The 19,490-nt window shown below is 35.2% G+C and overlaps 1 protein-coding gene across 1 annotated transcript in view; it reads right to left on the bottom strand.

Annotated features, from left to right (window-relative positions):
* Positions 1-19,490, bottom strand: part of LOC121368172 (protein MON2 homolog) — a 488,300-nt gene that overhangs the window by 446,107 nt on the left and 22,703 nt on the right. The window contains exons 11-18 of the mRNA XM_041492790.1: positions 14,489-14,642; positions 13,385-13,578; positions 12,933-13,011; positions 11,801-11,979; positions 10,963-11,090; positions 10,368-10,472; positions 4,799-4,956; positions 3,163-3,250 (exon numbers count right to left, since the gene is read on the bottom strand). Coding sequence (XP_041348724.1) covers positions 3,163-3,250; positions 4,799-4,956; positions 10,368-10,472; positions 10,963-11,090; positions 11,801-11,979; positions 12,933-13,011; positions 13,385-13,578; positions 14,489-14,642 — 1,085 coding nt within the window. The remainder of the gene's footprint in view (positions 1-3,162; positions 3,251-4,798; positions 4,957-10,367; positions 10,473-10,962; positions 11,091-11,800; positions 11,980-12,932; positions 13,012-13,384; positions 13,579-14,488; positions 14,643-19,490) is intronic.

The raw sequence follows: 19,490 nt of genomic DNA, 5'->3' as shown, positions 1-19,490 counted from the left end.
CTTTTAACCACTCAGTGATTTTGGTATCTGGATACTTAATGTTCAGTGCAAACTATGTAGTCAATGATGACATTATTCGAGAATTTAAATGAGTAAACTTTTCATTAGTGATTAAAACTCACATACTGATTAAACTCTTTATTTAAATGATGTTGTAAAATGAATGGTCCACAAAGGTACTTGAACATGCTTCAAAAGGTAAAATTGGGAACTAAAATTAAAAAAATCCACGAATAGGGAATATTTGTCAATGTTTTTCATCAAGAATGACAAATGCCAGATATGGTTTAGCAGGTTTTCTCTCTAGGACTATATGTAAAAATACCAAATGTCTGACATACAATAGCCAGTGACTAATAAATCAATGTGCTCTAGTGGTGTTGTTAAACAAAACAAACTTTACTCTAGATTATGTACTCTTAAGGCTACATGTTACTATCACTGACCCCAGATTCACCATTCCTAAGTTCCCAATACCCAATCAGCAAATCAGCATGGACTTATCAATAATTTAAACTGGCATATAAAATAATATTACGTCAAATGGTGAAAGTAAAACCTGAAGCATCAGACTAGGATAAAACAAGTCTATGTTTTAACTGGTGGCTGGAAAAAAAGTCACAGGAAAAAAAAGTCACAATTTTTATATAACAAAATGTATGGGTTTCTAACTGGTGGCTGGAAAAAAAGTTACAGGAAAAAAAATCACAGAAAAAACGTCACAATTTAGTATAGGAAAAAAAATCACAATTTTTATATAACAAAATGTATGGGTTTGTAGAGTATTGAACGAGGAACTATTTCAGGCTGCAGTGGACAAGTGTGCAGAATCAGACTTTGACCTCAATATACAAACTATAGTGATGGACTTTGAGGATGGTGTACTGCGAGCTGTCCTTGCTGTCTTCGGTCGTGATGTTACCAGTAAGGGTTGTTTCTATCATCTTACGCAATGCATCTGGCGTAAGATTCAGGACTTGGGCTTGGGTCCTCACTACATGGCCGATGCTGACTTTAGCCTGTTCTGTGGTATGATGGATGCTCTTGCCTTTTTGCCATTAGATGAAGTTGAGGAGGGTATGGAACACCTTAAAGCTGTCATGCCGCAAGATCCACCTGAAGTCGAGGACTAACTTACGTACTTTGATCGTACATACGTCAATGGTTCTTTCCGACAGACACCAATGTTTGCTCCTGTCCTGTGGAACGTTCATGATGCCACCATGAACAATAATCCGCGTACAAACAACTTGTGCGAAGGTTGGAACAACATGTTCTTCAACCTTGTAGGCTACTACCACCCATCAATCTGGCGAGTTATCGAATGGTTTCAACGTGAGCAGGCTACAGTGGGCACCATCATCCAGCAGGATGCGGTTGGTAACCCACCTCGACGCCAGGTTCGTCGATGCTACGTCCAACTGCAAGAGCGTCTTCGCAACTTGTGTGTTGATCATCTTGAGGACCGCAAGAATGTGGCAGAATTTCTTCATGGTATTGGGTGGAACATCCGCCTAAACCACCAACATTAAAATCACAGAACATTTAACAAAAACCTCTTAATAAAAAATTGTGACTTTTTTCCTGTGACTTTTTTTCCTAGATTCGTTTTAACTAACCAGGATGACCTGAATTTTCAGTGTTAATATCTGGGAATACAAATAACCAGTAGCACATGCTGTCTCATAGTTATTTCTTTAATTACTTTTTTGTTTCTTTCTTTCAACAGTTTTTTAACACAGAAGAAGAACATATAATTTTTTCCCCTCCTTAATTGTGCAGAAGGCTAATACAGGTAGCTACAAAAGTATACAAGTCTGATACAAATACCTATGGCCTCAAATCCAAATATGTATGGTTTATTATGCAATATGATACAATGAAAAATGGATGAAATGGGTGGATAGCTCTCTATAGATAGATAAATTGAGAGATACTGTGTAACTGATCAGTGCAATTCTTGGATCATTAGACACATATTTTGTAGGTGATTAGTCTATAATTGTTTGTTTTAGGCCATTAAATTGTGTAAGTTGTTTTTGTTGTGCTGGCCTGGAGCCATCGTTTGACAGTTCCTCTGCTGCATCATTACCCGATACTCCACACTCAACAGGCAAACCTGATGAGCACAGCTAATGGCATTCACTGCATTCTCCCAATGAACAGTTCTTTTATTCTTCTTCTCCAGAACTTGTACAACAGATTCTTGAATATTGGAGACATCTAATGTATACAATCTTTAATACCTTATATTAGTCATGGCTTGCATTTTGGTTCTGTAGTCAATACATAGGTTTTTTTTATTCCTATAAATGACTTTTTCAAGTATTTATTGGTATAATATATATATATATATTAATATATTATTATGTGCTAATACATTACTTTTGTTGTGTTAATTTTGGCAAACATTAAAAAAATTTGCTAATTTTTTTTAGCTTTTAGGGAAAATGACTTTAGAATAAAACAAAATTAAAATCAAGATTTAAAAAAGTATGTTTCAAGATAATATGTGTACTACATGTAAGTGAATTAAGGTGTATCTACACAAGTCAAACAGATGTAGAAATACAGGAACACAACTAAAATATTTCAACAAAATGTAACTGAATTTAAATGGACTGAACCATGTTTCTTTCAACCATAGTCAGTCATCTATGAATCTCCTAAAAGGTAGCAAACCTTAATATACTGACATTAAAAGGAAGTGTGTGTGCAATTTGTAGCTATAATACAAGGGAAACAACTCCATAATGACTTCCACTATATCAGACTATTCACCACTTTTGAAATGTCAGATCGTTTTTGTATGGAACCAGATTCAGTACAGAACAAAACAGCTACTCAATGACACAATCATACTTAACATTATTTTACATGTTAACAGCCATCATGTGAATTAAAAAAAAAAATCCTATATTTACACAAATTCATGTTAACTTTGTTTTTTTGTGCGTATATCCAATTAAGGTTCAAGTGCACTGCCGTGGGCACACAGATGAGGACATGGGTTTAATGGTTAGTAGTCCGGGTGAGTGGAAGATGAGTCAGTGCAGTGGTCTTATATCTCTCCACTAAACCATTAAAACTCACTCTGGGTGGGAGTTGCTACCAGGATGTGAACTCAGTACCTACCAAACTTTTATAAACAGTTAAACATACCCTGTTTGAATACGCCAGCTCCATGGACTCTGTGGACAGTTTGCACAAAGCATCTATTAAGTGATGCAGTGCAACCTCATCGAGATACCTGTAACATGATAAACAAAATAAAATGATCTACCGCAGAGTGCAATTTTTATTTAAAGGGCCATTCCAGAGTTTGCTTCATTGTAAGATGTTTCCGACTAATAAAATATTTCTACGATTAAACTTAGTTATTAAATATATTTTCTGGTTTAGAATATCAGTGTCTATATATTCAATGTGTTTCTGGTCATCTTAATATTTGTAAGAAGCCCAAACTGGATTTTGTTTTCAAATAATTTCGTACATACGAAAAAGTATGTTTTAGAAAATAAAATGAAATTTAACCTAGTACAAATATTAGAAATGATCAGAAACACGTTTAATATACAGCCACTAATATTTACGCAGAAAAATATATTTGATATGTAATTACAATCATTAAAAAAGTCTTTGTTAATCAATAACATCTTAAAAATTGCAGGAAACTTAGGAATGTCCCTTTAATGCTCTCAGCAAATAATCCTAAAAATGGGTTTGTAAAAAGAATTTACAGAATAGTCAAACATGTTGTTGTTAATTGCAGACAACATAATGATATCTATAAGACACATTATCATGAAATTGAAAGCAAGTTCACTACAATATACATCTACTACTCAACTTTCAGTAGGGATATAACAATTATATGTTCATGACAATCAATTTATGCACATGTTAAATTTGTGCAACATGTTCATGTAATCAGTCATATTGTGTGGGTGTGGATGTTCCACACATCACTGTAGTAATGCATGACTATAACTTTATATGCCATCCATCAAACACAATAAAAGCACATTGATTTATTAATTATGGGTTATGGGCTATTGCATGTCAACGATTTGGTAATTTTGACGTATAGTCTTAGAGAGAAAACCTGCTACATTTTTCCATTAGTAGCAAGGGATCTTTTATATGCACCATCCCACAGACAGGATAGCACATACTATGGCCTTTGATATACCATTAGTGGTGCACTGGTTGGAACAAGAAATAGCCCAAAGGGCCCACTGATGGGGATCGATCCCAGACTGACCGTGCATCAAGTAAGCGCTTTACCACTGGGCTACATACCACCCTTCGAACACAATAAATGCAGTTGCTTTACTCTCCAAATATCCTTAGCAAAAGTAGAGTGATATATTATTCTTAAAATCAGTTAAACATGATCAGAAAACAAACCTCTAGGTTCTATGATTGAACCAGCTATGTTATTGAACAATGAACAACCATATTTGTGCCAATATGTTCAAGAAATAATGTAAAGATAGGCATTATATTTTTTTATTTGTGTATAATTTCAAAACCAAGCAATGTTTTTAATTAGATACATGTAGATAGGGACAAAGTGGATTTAGAAAAAATAAGTATAACAACATAATGACAGGTGTGTTAACAGGACTGGAAAAACATTTCATTTGTCTATGGACTTTGCATTCACTGTATGACAATGATATATATGTCTCAAACCTTAATTCTTTTAATATGTTCACATAATATCTTATGATATCTTAATTTTGATCTGCAAACTGCCAACTTTGAATGATCTGAGTTGTAACTTGTAACTTACTGTGAACTTTCAAACAGACGTGACAGCATTGATGACAGAACTGGCAGGTCGGCCATAACAGCGGTCGTAATGACGGCGTTCGCTGACTCGTTTATCTGCTGACCCACCTTTAGACTTCCACCTGACGACGGCTTCAGGCCAAGAATCCACACAAGATGCTGAAATGCAACATGTGTGTATTAAAGGTACCGAGTCTCTTACAAACTTGTATTGGATTTCTGAAAATCCACAGACGCTGAAACACAACACATGTGGGTATTAAAGGTACCAAGTCTCTTACAAACTTGTATCGGATTTCTGAAAATCCACAGATGCTGAAACACAACACATGTGGGTATTAAAGGTACTGAGTCTTACAAACTTGTATCAGATTTCTGAGAATCCACACAAGATGCTGAAACACAACACATGTGTGTATTAAAGGTATCGAGTTCTCTTACAAACTTGTATCAGATTTCTAAGAATCCACAGAAGATGCTAAAACACAACACACACATGTATTAAATGTACAGAGTTCTCTTACAAACTTGTATCAGATTTCTGAGAATCCACACAAGATGCTGAAACACAACACACACATGTATTAAAGGTATCGAGTTCTCTTACAAACTTGTATCAGATTTCTGAGAATCCACACAAGATGCTGAAACACAACACACACATGTATTAAAGGTAGAGAGTTCTCTTACAAACTTGTATCAATTTCTGAGAATCCACACAAGATACTGAAACATAACACATGGATATTAAAGGTATCGAGTTCTCTTACAAACTTGTATCGGATTTCTGGCTAAATCTAAAGGTTCTTGCATAAAATAGTAAAAATAATTCAGATCTCGTCATGTGAATTTTATTTCCGAATTGGAGAAAACTTGACCAAAACAAATATAAGGCATCCCATTGGCTGTTGGGATGTTTGGACCAGACTAATATCCTTAGTGGAATATGCATTTGTTTGAGGTCAGGTGAAGTAGAAAAAAAAAGATAATCACCTACTCCATAAACTGACAAATGTTTTTAGATCAGTTGACGTGTTCTATTTGTCATCCTGATGGTTCAATAGGATCCCAAACCACAGGATTTCAAATATTTGGGGAATTGTTTTGTCAATTCCATGACTTGTGATCATCAGTAACCATGATAATGAAGGATTCTGATACATAATAATGGGTAACAGACTTGATTCTGTGATTTTGTTAATATGCTACTGACTGGCTACTGAAAATTATAATGTCTGTGAAATCCTGATTGGATCCATTTCCAAAAGGTATTTACAAATCATAAAAATTTAAACTATCTGAAATATAATTATTACTTCAAAGTTTTAGCTTAGAATATTAATTTCAACCCATTCCGTGTGTTTCTTATGCCTAATGATTTTATATTAAAACAATGTTTTTACATCTGTATAAAAGAGCATATACTATATACTATACTAATAAAAACAATTCTGACCGTGCAATAAAAACAATATGTTATTGAACATATATGTAATATGTAGTACATGCTCACTCGATGTTCCTAGCCAGGACGCTCAGCATTCTGTATATTTCATAAAAATAAAAATAACTTTCTAGACGAAGTAAGTGGTGTTATTTAATTAAACTTAGTTAATCATAATATAGAAAGATCGTATTTAATAAATACAGAACCACATACCAGTTGTTTTCCCCATGTTATTTATTTCATTTGTATACAGTGCTGAAGATTTATACCTCACGACCGCTACATGGCATCGTGGTATAATATTCTTGTGCACTAAAACCTCATGCAATAAACAACATGGCAAAACACCTGGTATGTAATTCTGTCTATTTATTACTTGCACTTTAACCATTAGCATTCTTAAGCTAAAAACTTTTTCTATTACACCTACCCATTGAGCCTTGCGGAGCACTCACTCAGGATTTGGAGTCGGTATCTGGATTAAAAATCCCATGCCTCGACTGGGATCCGAACCCAGTACCTACCAGCCTGTAGACCGATGGCCTAACCACGACGTCACCGAGGCTGGTTTTTAAGACTCAGTTATCCAGAACATATCAGTGTTAACAAAACAAGACTGTACATGGATGCTCTGGTCTCAGACTGGACAGTGTTGTTTTAAACAATATTTATTCCGTCTTCTACATTGCGGTTTACCTGTCGACAGGCATAAGTATATATTAGGGCCTTTCCTCACAAATTTAGAACAGATACATTCATGTAAACAATATGACGGTCAATATTAGCATACACATAGCTGACAGAAGTAGTAACAGCAGCTGTAGATTGTATTCAAACTAATCAGTTATGGCAGAGAATTGACTACAGATTAAAGAGAAACAGGATGCAAAGAAGTAGAGCAGAGGGAGAAACATGAAAGAGGATAGAAAGAAAAGGTTGACAGAGACAAACAGCTGTTAAGTTTCAAAATGTTTACTGCTTGCAATAAAGTCCTGAACTGATTTTAAAATGTCTAGATTTTCCTGGGTTGTTAACTGCAGATCACCAAATTGAAATAGATCACCAAATTTCAATTAATGTATTATGTCAAATTATATCGTGGAGAGGCATTTACATAGGCCTACAGCCTGTTTGCCGATCCATTTCATTTATTTTAAATGAATAAATATTGTTTAAAAAAAAAAAAAAAGAGATCACCAAATAGTAAAATATTATATTTGAGAACTGAAGACAAGGGGTACAAGAACATACAGAGGGTATAAAAATCCATAAACACCTCGTGATGCTTCTACAACGAATTTATCTGGCCGACAAGTTTAATTACAAGATTTTCTACAAACACATCCAGGTGCATTAATAATGTTCAAATTTCAGTAGCAACGTCATGTACCCAGTTTAGTGTTATTGTAAAGAGATGTAAAGTAACGTCATTGGAATACTGACGTCATTCAAATTCAAAATTAGCTGTATTATTACAATGCTTCGCCACATTAAAATGTTCGCTTTTCTTCAGTTTCAGTTTCCGATTGATTGGCAAATCGTTTGACAGCCTATTTTATTTATGTTGGTAACAGACAAATGTTTGCATGGCGCATTAATACAATAACAATAGTTTGATATTAGAGGTGGGGTATAAGAGATTTGACTCATGCGGGGTATACGGTTTTTTGCCAAGGCTAAATAACCAATGAAATTTTAGTATTTTACATGAAGGCGAGATAACTAGGATTGTCTTCTATGTGACGTAAAAATGTTACCCATTCTCAGTCGACAGTGTAGTATCTGTTGACTTCTGTTACCATGGTAAAAGTATGGAGGGACAGTTTCAGTTTCATTTATTGCACATTTAAATTTGTTTAATGACTCAGAATTTCTAATGTTAGGAGATGCATTATTCCATAATTTTATTGAGGAAGGAAAGAAGGAATTAGCAAAGAGCATTGTACAACAAACATAAGCATTAAAGGAGTTCAATCACAGATTTAGTGGGCCTTATTTCTCTAAATATGCATTATAAATGGAAATTACATTCATTTGGAATGCCAAACCTAGTTATTGTATGATCCAAAACATTTTAATTGAACTACAATCGAAGGAATTCCATGACACGATTCAGTTTAAAAATTTGGAACTCTTCTTCAAATGAGACATTTAAAATACGGAAAAACAGACTCGTAGTGATGAGGCTATATATACGACAACCGTATAATGTATTTTTGGATTTTATATAAACGATCGCTGTGTATAAAGACTTAGGAAATGAGGGCCGGCTATATACGTGGCAAGTAATAAAAAAATAATTATTATTTCATGACAAAAATAACCGCGAATACGCTGAAATAAAATAATAAACAGTCAGAACATGATCTGACCATTTATTATTATTATTATTATTATCAGGTGCATGTGCAAATTATTTTGACTGGTTCGCAAAGTGGTACTTAATGTATAGCGTAAAAAAACCCAGTGTACTGTTGCATGTTTTGTCGTCCAAAGGTTGGCTAATTATTACTTAACCCAGCTGAATCCAGTTCTACGTGCAGGGACAAGTTCAGTCTGCCGTTTGTGTGTGGTGTTGCATTTTTATAGCCAAAACTCCTCCAGATAAAACACTGCCCCTCCACCCCAAAAAGGTAGTAGTAGGCTAATAATAATAGTAATAGTAGTAGTAGTATAGTAGTAGTAGTAGTTGTAGAAATAGTAATAATAATTGTGTATTATTATTATTATTACTATTATTACATGTATTATAATGTTGGTAAAATCACGTCGTGGTGGGGTGGGTGGGGGTGTTTGTTATAGAAACGTTACATAAATTTAGAGGACCCAGGAGTGGTCTCAGCTTTACTAGTAACCTATAAAAAATGTATTTTGAGTTTTATTGCCCCTTACAATTTTGAGCATTTGAAATGTGACTAAATATAGCAAAATAACCTTTTAGTCATATTTTAGTGCTGTCAGTGTTCAAACCCAGTTGTTAGTTTGTGTACTGTCCATAGTTAGTTTTTCTTAGTTAATCTACCTCAGCAGCTGATAATTTGTAATAGTTTTTATTTATTTATTTATTTATTTATTTATTTATTTATTTATTCATTATTATTATTATTATTATTATTTATTTACTTATTTATTTATTATTATTAATTTTTTGTTAGTACTGTAGGGACAATATGACGCTATTCATATATCTATGGAAAACGTACACAAAAGGGTCCGCTAAATTCATATACTCCCCACCCCTCCTCTGTTCAGAAAATGCACTGTTGGTAAAGTACTTAGTATGTATTCCTCCTGTTCCAGATGCTTCGGTAATATGGATCAATCAAATATATGTACTTATTTACCGCCTATATACAGTTTTGCTGTGAATATAGCCAGCCCTCGTTAGTGGAGGCTATACTCACGGCCTTCGCATATATAGTCACATCGTATATAAACACCGTCTAGTTCAGAGTATTCTTTAAAAATGTAACAATTCCTATCTCAAGTCAGCTGTTATGGCATATTTTGCATGATAATGAATTTGACAAGGTGGAAAATGAAGGTGTTCATGATCCAGATGTTTAGAGTTTTTCACGTACGACTAACGATAAATTTACCTATAGATGCAAAGGCCTAACTAGTCGGGATTGTCGACATTTAACAAGCTTCTGTTACTGAAATAAATTAATGTATAAGCTTATTATTATTCAGTATTATTTTTTAATAACTTATTTTCATTGTTGTTGTTTTTCTATTTATCCTACGGTCAAGCGTTCTCGTTACACGAGCTTGGTAAATCGTTTTGACACTGCGGTTATTCAGGGAATGCCCATCACGTGACTCAAAATAATACGTCACACCTCTGCACTCCAAATAGTCGTTATTTTTCTCAGAATTATGGACCATACCCATAATTCAATTATTTTTGATAAAATATCAATAATAAGTGTGATATGGTGGTCATATAGATGGTTCAATAAAGTACTTTTAGGTCCAAATCAAATGTATATATTGTCATATAATACCTTGATGGGTCAATAATTAGGTCAACCATCTGTGAGAGAGCACGTTTAAAGTGATCAGCATTGCGTAAAGAATATCGACTGGTCAAGGTAACTGAAGAGTTAAGTGTTGAACCTACCTGCAGGGTTGTAAGTACAAGGTGCCAAGCCGTGCCCAGAATACTGCCATGACAGTGAGCTACACTCAGCAGTGACCGCATACACTGAATATTCTTAGCTGTCAGCTGAAGGAGAAAACATGACATGTGTAACAGGAAAAAGAACAAAATGTTCCATCTGAAAACAAAACCAAATGAAAAATCAGTTGGTGTGTATGTATGAGTTGGAGTGTGTGTGTGTGTGTGTGTGTGTGTGTTAGTGTTAGTGTGTGTGTGTGTGTGTGTGTGTGCGTTCATATATGTATATAAACATGGACAGTGACTTTCTAATTTAATTAGTATAGAGCTAATTTTTAAACATTTACAGTCGAAAATATATTCTGTACAAATATAGAGAATAAAAACATAAAAATGCAATAATGCAATTTTTAGAAGGATATTTTATATTGTACTTTTGGTCACTGTAAAAAGTTCACATAATGATCTTTTGTGAACCAAAATACCATCTCTTACATATAAAAACCATTCACGTTTCTTGAAGACTGGATAGAAGTTGGAGAACATTCAGTTTAGTTTTATTTTACAAATTTGTTATAGAACCCAAATAAGGTCTTACCATAACTGGTCCCTGATGGGCACCAACAGGAAGTGATGCAGTAGGTAGTGGTGTTCCCACGGCAACCACCTGACTCCGTTCCACAGCCTCCATACCTACTTGATCTTGACTGTATCCCTTTATAAGAGCTGGAAATAACAAGTAACAGTTTCTGTTAATATGACAGATTAACAAGAAACCAATTTTAATTAATTTTTAATGAAACATTTTACTTTCTGTTTTTATGCATATTATTTTTCAGTGTACTTGGAATACAATCAACATTAATAAATTTTACATATTTCATACATATATTGACTTAAAAAGCAAAAATACTTTAAATAAATAAACAAAACACACAAAGACATTAAACTGTGTCCCTGATAAAAAAAAGAAACAAAGTTAAATATTCAAGCTGACCTTGACACAAAGGTCAGACACTGTTTCTCCTTTTTAATAAATAAGTATATTTTTGCATAAATAGATGAATAAAATACATAATAATTAGAAATTTTGCCAACGGAAAGAATGACTTTAAAATAACTAAATCTTTAACTTGACAAAGAAGGTCATATGATGTTTGTCAGTTTAAAACAAACAATCATGTTATACATGCTATAAATTGTATAAAGCAACATGTATTCAAATGTCTGTAAATCTGTACTACTACGAAAACAGGAGCACATCATCAAAATTTATACATCATGTATACATCAAATAAATTACATCATTAAATGTATAACAATAGTGTCTCTACAAATCTGTTTCAGATAGGCCAATATACAGAGAGACACAAATACAGACGGAAACACAGACGAAATAAGCCATGAAATTTTAAAATGAGACTAAGTTGTTTAACTTTTTGGACTGGTGGAGCTGGACGTGTTGAGGATGGTCAACGTGTAGTGGGGTGGCAGGGAGGCTTTACACAGAGCCGTGATGAACGCATCACGAGGTGTGTTCATTCCCAGGATTCCGCACAGTGTGGCATAGATCTGCTGGGACTTCAAAATGGACTCAGTCGCACTTTCATCAGTACTAGATAAATAGAAAAAATAACATAAATGTTTGACACTGTAAGTAAATACAGAAGCAAATTCACATCTTAAACTACGTAAGAATACTGTATTCAGTGTGGTCTTCATATCTTATGTACTTAGTCAGTTTCAGATGACATAATTTAATGGATATTAGAATAAAGGTACATACGAAAGAACCCTTGTGATATAAGCAGATTTCCTCTTGTAGATTAATGCATAAACATCTGTTTCAAGCATTCAGCCAATGTAGCATTTTTAATAACATATATTACAGTTTCCAAACCATTTACTTCCACACAGAAATGTCTACATCAAATCTCACAAAACACACACTTGTCACATCCAGTGGTCATACTAAAGTTTGCTAATAGTACATGTTAACCTGGAAACTACCATTTAATATTAAGCCAGAACTTAGATGATAAACTGCAGATCTTAACAGTGAAATTTGTATTCCCAGAACCACAGCACAGAAATAAGCTGCATCAATAACACATAAATAGTAATTATATTGTCTGAAATGTGTCATTGGAGCCAATATTTTATAGCTTGTACTTTTAAATGTGATACAAACAGAGTAAGAAATGGTTAATTGGTGGCCATTTTGAATTGTGACGTCACCTGGGGCCTAATTCACTAAACTCTTGCAACTTTGCGATATTGCAGTGCAATGCTAAACGACTTGCAAAGAGGATGTTTTGTTGTCTAGCAGAGCCTAAGAGACCTTTGTTAATTAGGCCCCTGGCCAATAGGGGTCACTGCCAGGTTGGTCCCATATCAAGTTTTACTCTATACATGATATCTTAACTACATGCAAAATGGCATGTTAGTATCACATTTTGCACTATTATACTACTATATGTCACAACTTTACCATACATCACAACTCTACTACATGTATATGTCACAACTCTACTATACGTCACAACTCTACTACACTACAAGAGTTACCTTGCATCCAGCAGTAAGGAGAGAGCAGCAAGCATTCCACACCAAGATGAGTTGATCAGTTCTTCCTTCAGGTTGGCACCTGATAAACAAACAAATAAGAGCTACATCTGTGCCCAGCTTAGGCTGATTTCTAACTACTTTTAAAAAAAGGTTTGTGAAATATTACCGTGAATAAAACTTAACCTGAAAACAGACTCTAAAAAGTCTTAACTAAACAAGATAAATATTAGACAACTGGAACCTGGCAGAATTTGGAAGTTGATTTTAATAAAACTGAAACTATCAAGTTATAAGATTGCAAGATAATAACAAAAATGTTCAGAAGAATCATAAAATGGAACATGGAAAATCTAGAATCCACAAGTCTGAGGATATAAGTTTGATGGATATATAAATGACGAGTACAATTTATATTATTACAAACTTTCTAAGTAATATTTAAAACTAAATACTTTGATTACTGTCTTCACTGGGTGTTTCAGATGCTTCTGTCTTTTTTTTCTGAACAGCTTCTTTTGTTTTAGTGGTTTGTCCCTTGATTAAAATTTCGACACTTTTGACCATCTCCAGCAGGCAGTAGAATGCAAGTGAGACACCATAACCTTCAGGGATGTTTGGTGGCTCGATCTTTTCTAGCTGCTCCAGACTGAAATTAGGTTCATTTAAAACATTTTTAATTGTTTATTGACACTACTAGCACACATTAATTGACTGATCATCGACGATTGGATATTAAACATTGTATAATCTAAAGTTTTTCCAGGGATATTTTACATGCACTTTCCCACAGAGAGGATAGCAGATATCACAATTTTTTATATGCCAGTTGTGGGGCACTGGTTTGAACAGAAAAATCCAGTAGGTCCACCAAAAACATTTGATCATCTGACCCAAGCACATGAGCCAAGTACTCTATCATCTTAATTCAGGAAATGTTTTATTTAACGATGCACTCAACACATTTTATTTACAGTTATATGGCGTCGGACATATGGTTATGGACCACAGATATTGAGAGAGGAAACCCGCTGTCACCACTTCATGGGCTACTCTTTTCGATTAGCAGCAAGGAATTTTTTATATGCACCATCCCACAGACAGGATAATGCATACAATAGCCTTTGATACACCAGTCGTAGTGCACTGGCTGGATCGAGAAATAGCCCAATGGGCCCACTGACAGGGATTGATCCCAGACCAACTGTGCATCAAGCGAATGCTTTACCACTAGGCTACATCCCGCCCCCATCAAAGAGTTGTCGTTTGTCAAATTAAGATAACATAAATATCAAAGTAAATCTATATTAATGGACAGCCAATATACACAATTTTCTTTAAGTCAACATCACCAGTATTAAGCATCTATGATGACTGAGTAAGGTTTATGGTATGATGTTAACTGATATTTAAAAGGTATGAGCCATTGACAGATCAAACTCTTTAAATAGATTGGACTCTTTTGATGTGAAAAGAACAGAATTTGTGAGCCTGGCACGAGAAATGAGTAACACCTATGTTCACACCATTAGACCAGTGACAGAACAAACCACACTTACAACACTGGTTTCGTCTGTCCTGGTGGTATGATGGCCACTATTGGAATCCACACTCCGCGGTACATGAACGCTGCCTGTGGACTCATGCCTCCTCCAACTGGGAGTCCGGCCACCAAAGCAGGGGGCAGACCCTGGGTGTCTGGTAGTTTGCAACCTGGAAATAGTCACAATAAAAACTAAATATGTCTGGCTTCACCCTTATAAAATTTCAGCTGCCATAGAAATTGCATGGAATTTGTAAATTTAAACCTGAATACAGACTACAAAAGTGTTTTGAATAAGCACAACTACATGTAGGTAGCAGTGATCCTTTACATCATTATTTGACAAAACAGATACCTTGATGCCATATTGTTTTATTTACACATCAAAGTACCTCGATTAATTTTTTTGTGAATCCAGTTACCAAGCAATATACATACTGTTGGCCATCTTGAATTTGAATGCCAATAAGGTACATACAGTACGCGAACCAACCAAAGTGGCAATATCGGCGATCGGCTCGGCGGTTTCGGCGGTCATAGAAAAAAATATGTTAAAAAAAATTAGCTGTATCAGTAACATTGTATACTTGTTTACCGCCGATTTGACCAACGATAGCCGATCGTTTGTGTGCTGCTTTGTTAATATGTGAGCTGGCGTAATTTCAAAAATGAACTTGGGTACAGGTTTTATCTGGTGCTGCTGTTATGGGCCCGGTATATTATCTCTAGCCCCCAATTACATTTTCTCTACTACCTGTATCAATAACATTGTATACTTGTTTACCGCCGATTTGACCAACGATAGCCGATCGTTTGTGTGCTGCTTTGTTAATATGTGAGCTGGCGTAATTTCAAAAAGGAACTTGGGTACAGGTTTTATCTGGTGCTGTTGTTATGGGCCCGGTATATTATCTCTAGCCACCAATTACATTTTCTCTACTAGCTGTATCAATAACATTGAAAAACAAAAAACAAAAACAAAAACTGTATACTTGTTTACCGCCGATTTGACCAACGATCGCCGATCGTTTGTGTGCGGCTTTGTTAACATGTGAGCTGGCGTAATTTCAAAACGAAACTTGGGTACAGGTTTTATCTGGGACTGTTGTTGTTACTAGTGTATTATCTCTAGCCACCATTTACCCTTTCTCCATTTGCTGTACAAATATTATGTTTACCGCCGAGTTGACCAACGATCACCTGTTATTTCGTTTCATAACTCCTTTGTTAATAGTTATTGTGAGCTGGCGTGATTTCCAAAAGAAACTTGGGTACCTGATTTATCTGGGACTGTTGTTGTTGCGGGTATATTATATATATATCCCTCATTTACCTGTGTTCCAATAGCTGTACCAGTATGCTTACTAGTTTATCTTTTTTACCAACGGTCCTATGCTATTTTGTCTAGGAGCTTTTTTTAATAACTGAAAACGTGTCAGCAATTATAAAAGGATCGAGTGCAGGTTTTATATAGGGCTGTCATTTACATGTTCATTTGATTTTGATTTGGAAAAACATGTAATCATAAAATATGCCATTTCTCTCCAATAACCGTACATGCATAATTGTGCGTTTACCAACCCGATTTACGAAAGGAATTTGGGTGCAGGTTTGTCTGGTGTGTGTGTCGTCCCCCACACCTCCTCTCTCTATCTGTGTGTGTGTGTGTGTGTGTGTAGGGGGGGGGGGGGGGGGTTTGGGGTTATTTACTTTTATTGTATTTTTATTAGGGTCTTTTTCTTCAAATATATCAGTTTTGACTTTGTTTAGTATTTATAATATTGTGACGATTAAAAAAAAAACAAAAAAAAAAAACACAACACATTTTTATTCAAATTTTGTTTTTAAGCACACAAAATTCACAGTGCAGCGGGAGTGGAGAAACAACAGCAGTCTGAAGATTGGATTCATCACGCTATATTTGTTTTATATTTTCACTTTCTGGACCCTCCCCCCCCACCCCAAAGGTGTTTAATACAGTAAGTTCAAAAATAAAATAATAAGGCAGATGAAATAAGACCTTTATAACTTAGTATCTAGTATATTTTGTGTATTTCAATTTATAAAATAAAATATAATTATCAAAAGATATATTAGGTAACATGTAATTTAACCCTCAACCCAGTCTAAAACGACGAGTTGTAAAGCCATTTTATCAGACTGTATTTATGCATAATGAAATCAAATATCCTAGAATTCATCTACTCACACACTGAATTAAAACTGTACAGGCATAGTCCCTAGGTCCCCATCATCGAACAAGGAACTTGTTTACCAAAATGTGTTACAGGCTTGAAAAGCTAAAATAATAATTATTATATACAATCATGCTCCCCACAACCTAACCACAATCCGAATTATGCAAAATATTTCTCTTTTACACTAGACGTCTCGCATACACAGACTCCAGACGTCTCGAATACACAGACTCTCAAAGGAAGCAAATCACCACACCGTGCACGAGTGTTAATTCCCTCTTTTCCACGTGTTATATGGGATGGCCGCTAATTGTAAAAGGTGGGGGAAATAGGTGTCATTGGGTGGCGATGGGGCACAACTAGGCCAGTTGGTTCTATCACATAAAGAAAGTACTAGTATAGCAGGCCCGTATGCGAGCTTTTTAACAGGGGGGGGGGGGGGGGGGGGGGGGGGGGTAGAGGTGTGAATTCCTCATGCTGGGACCAACAATGGGTAAGACTCGATAAGAATAACGTTTATCTAAATTTGATAGAAAAAAAACTGTGGATCTTTGGTAAAAAAAAAAAATAAAAAAATAATAATAATAATAAAAAATCGACACCATATGCGCACGGGTATCAACCGACAGTAAATATATACATGGAAGATGACGCTACGGTACTACATATAGCAACTGAAATTTTAGATGTATACTCTGCTTTTATAAAGTCTAGGCATGGATTTAGATTGCCCCTATCCCCTTAATAAAAAAATAAAAACTACTTATATTCGCGCCTGGATGTTATTTATTGTTGCGATCTATCAGCAGTGATGACAGTAAATTGTCCTATCTTCCTAGAAAAATCAGTCAATCAATCAATCAATCAATCAATCAATAAAGTAAACAATAAATGAGATGACGAAAATTGGTTTCATCCACACTTAATTTACTTTGTTTTTAATTTATGATATTTGGACTGTCTTTGGATTTCTTTCTCTTTTTCAGGTATTTAATACAGTAAGTTCAAAGCCAAATAATAAGAAGACAAAGAAGAAAGACCGTTATAGTAGTGTCTGATATATTTTATGCATTTGTAGAATAAAATAAAATTATCAAGATATATTAACCAAAAACGCATTTAATGGTTAAAGAATTTAACCCCACCCCAATAATGAAATTAAATATCCAAGAATGCACCCACAGACATCTTGAATTAACAAAGAAAGAGAGAAGAAAGTCTAAACATCATTTATATGGCATGTAATCGGAGGAGGGGACTTTTTTTTTTTTTTACCAAAGTGAGTTACAGGCTCTATTCCTACCCTCACCCCAAGGTGAACCGTTCTAAAATGCGCCAAAATTCCTTCAAGAAGGGGCGGGATTTAGCTCAGTCAATTGAGCGCTCGCTTAAGGTGCTTGCATCGCAGGATTGAACCACCTCAGTGGATCCGTTCAACTGACTGAGGTTTTTCTCGTTCTAACCAATGCACCACAACTGGTCAAAGGCCGTGGTATGTGTGTTCTTGTCTGTGGGAAAGTGCATACGAAAGATCCCTTGCTGCATTAAGAAAATGTCGCGGGTTTCCTCTGTTGACTACGAGTCAGAATTACCAAATGTTTGACATCCAATAGCCGATGATTAATAATCAATGCACTCTAGAGGTGTCGTTAAACAAAACAAATTTCTTTTTTTTTCCTTCAAGAACTTGTGCAATTTTTCTCTAACGGAATATTCAAAATTCAATAGCATCAAAATTGCCCCCTCTTCCACCCACCACAACCATTTTCCTTTCCTGGGCCGAGGCACCTGCACCCATAACAGGCGTGCGCTACATCTTGTTCTGAATGTGCAGGTAAAACCCTATGACTCTATTGGAAATTGTCTGTGATTAATTTATGGGAAACTTAACTGAAAATACAAACTTTTTCCTGGAAAGTACAACTTGCAGCAATTCACTGGAATCACATTTAGTATTCGATAGAACCACAAGCAGTGTCCATCAGCATATTATTTTGTTTAGAATACATTATACCAGCAAACGGTATTGTAGTGAATTACACGAACCATGGTCGGGCCACAAGGCTTTAAAAGGTACTTCGAGCCCCTTCCGGTACTTCAATCTTTCACCCCATTACAGTGCCTCAGCAAAAAAAAAAAAAGAAGAAGAAGAAGAAGAAAAGTAAATAAATTAATTAATTAAAAACAAAAAAGAAGAAATAAATTAAAATTGACGGGCTCCTAGGCTTCAGCGTAGTCATCCTTGTGGATATACATACTTTGATTGCACGAAAATGTAAGAACAGAATCCCCACACTGACCATCAGTGTGAATGACTGTTAACTTTTCCCCTTTGATGATCCATGCATATGCATTTGATAAGTCTCACATTCATAACCACCGCTTACATGTGTGTCTATGGGATCTACATCTCGGAACTATATATATATAGAGGTGTGTGTGCTCCCCCCGCCCTTTTGGCAGCTTCCAACGCCACTGCTGGGTTAGCCTAATATTAGGGCCCTGCGAATCTCAATTTTCCGTTCGAATCGAATATTCGAAAATGTTCGAATCGAATCGAATTTCGAATCTCAAATACCTTGGAGAATAATCAAGTGTATCAGATGCAGTTCACGAAGGAATATTCAGCTCAGTGAAGGGAATTAGAAAGACAATATAAATATCCACTGCACTGGGAGTACGTACGGTGATTAACATGATTACATAAGGTTGAAGTTTAAATAATAAAGCGCCCTAAATAGAAAACCAGTACTAATGTGTACATAGGTTGAACAGTTGAACTAACACGAGATAATATCTTGGAAGTGATCATTTATTGGC

This window comes from Gigantopelta aegis, chromosome 3 (assembly GCF_016097555.1).
Source record: "Gigantopelta aegis isolate Gae_Host chromosome 3, Gae_host_genome, whole genome shotgun sequence".
Taxonomy (NCBI): domain Eukaryota; kingdom Metazoa; phylum Mollusca; class Gastropoda; order Neomphalida; family Peltospiridae; genus Gigantopelta; species Gigantopelta aegis.
This window is presented reverse-complemented; position numbering and strand designations above follow the sequence as displayed.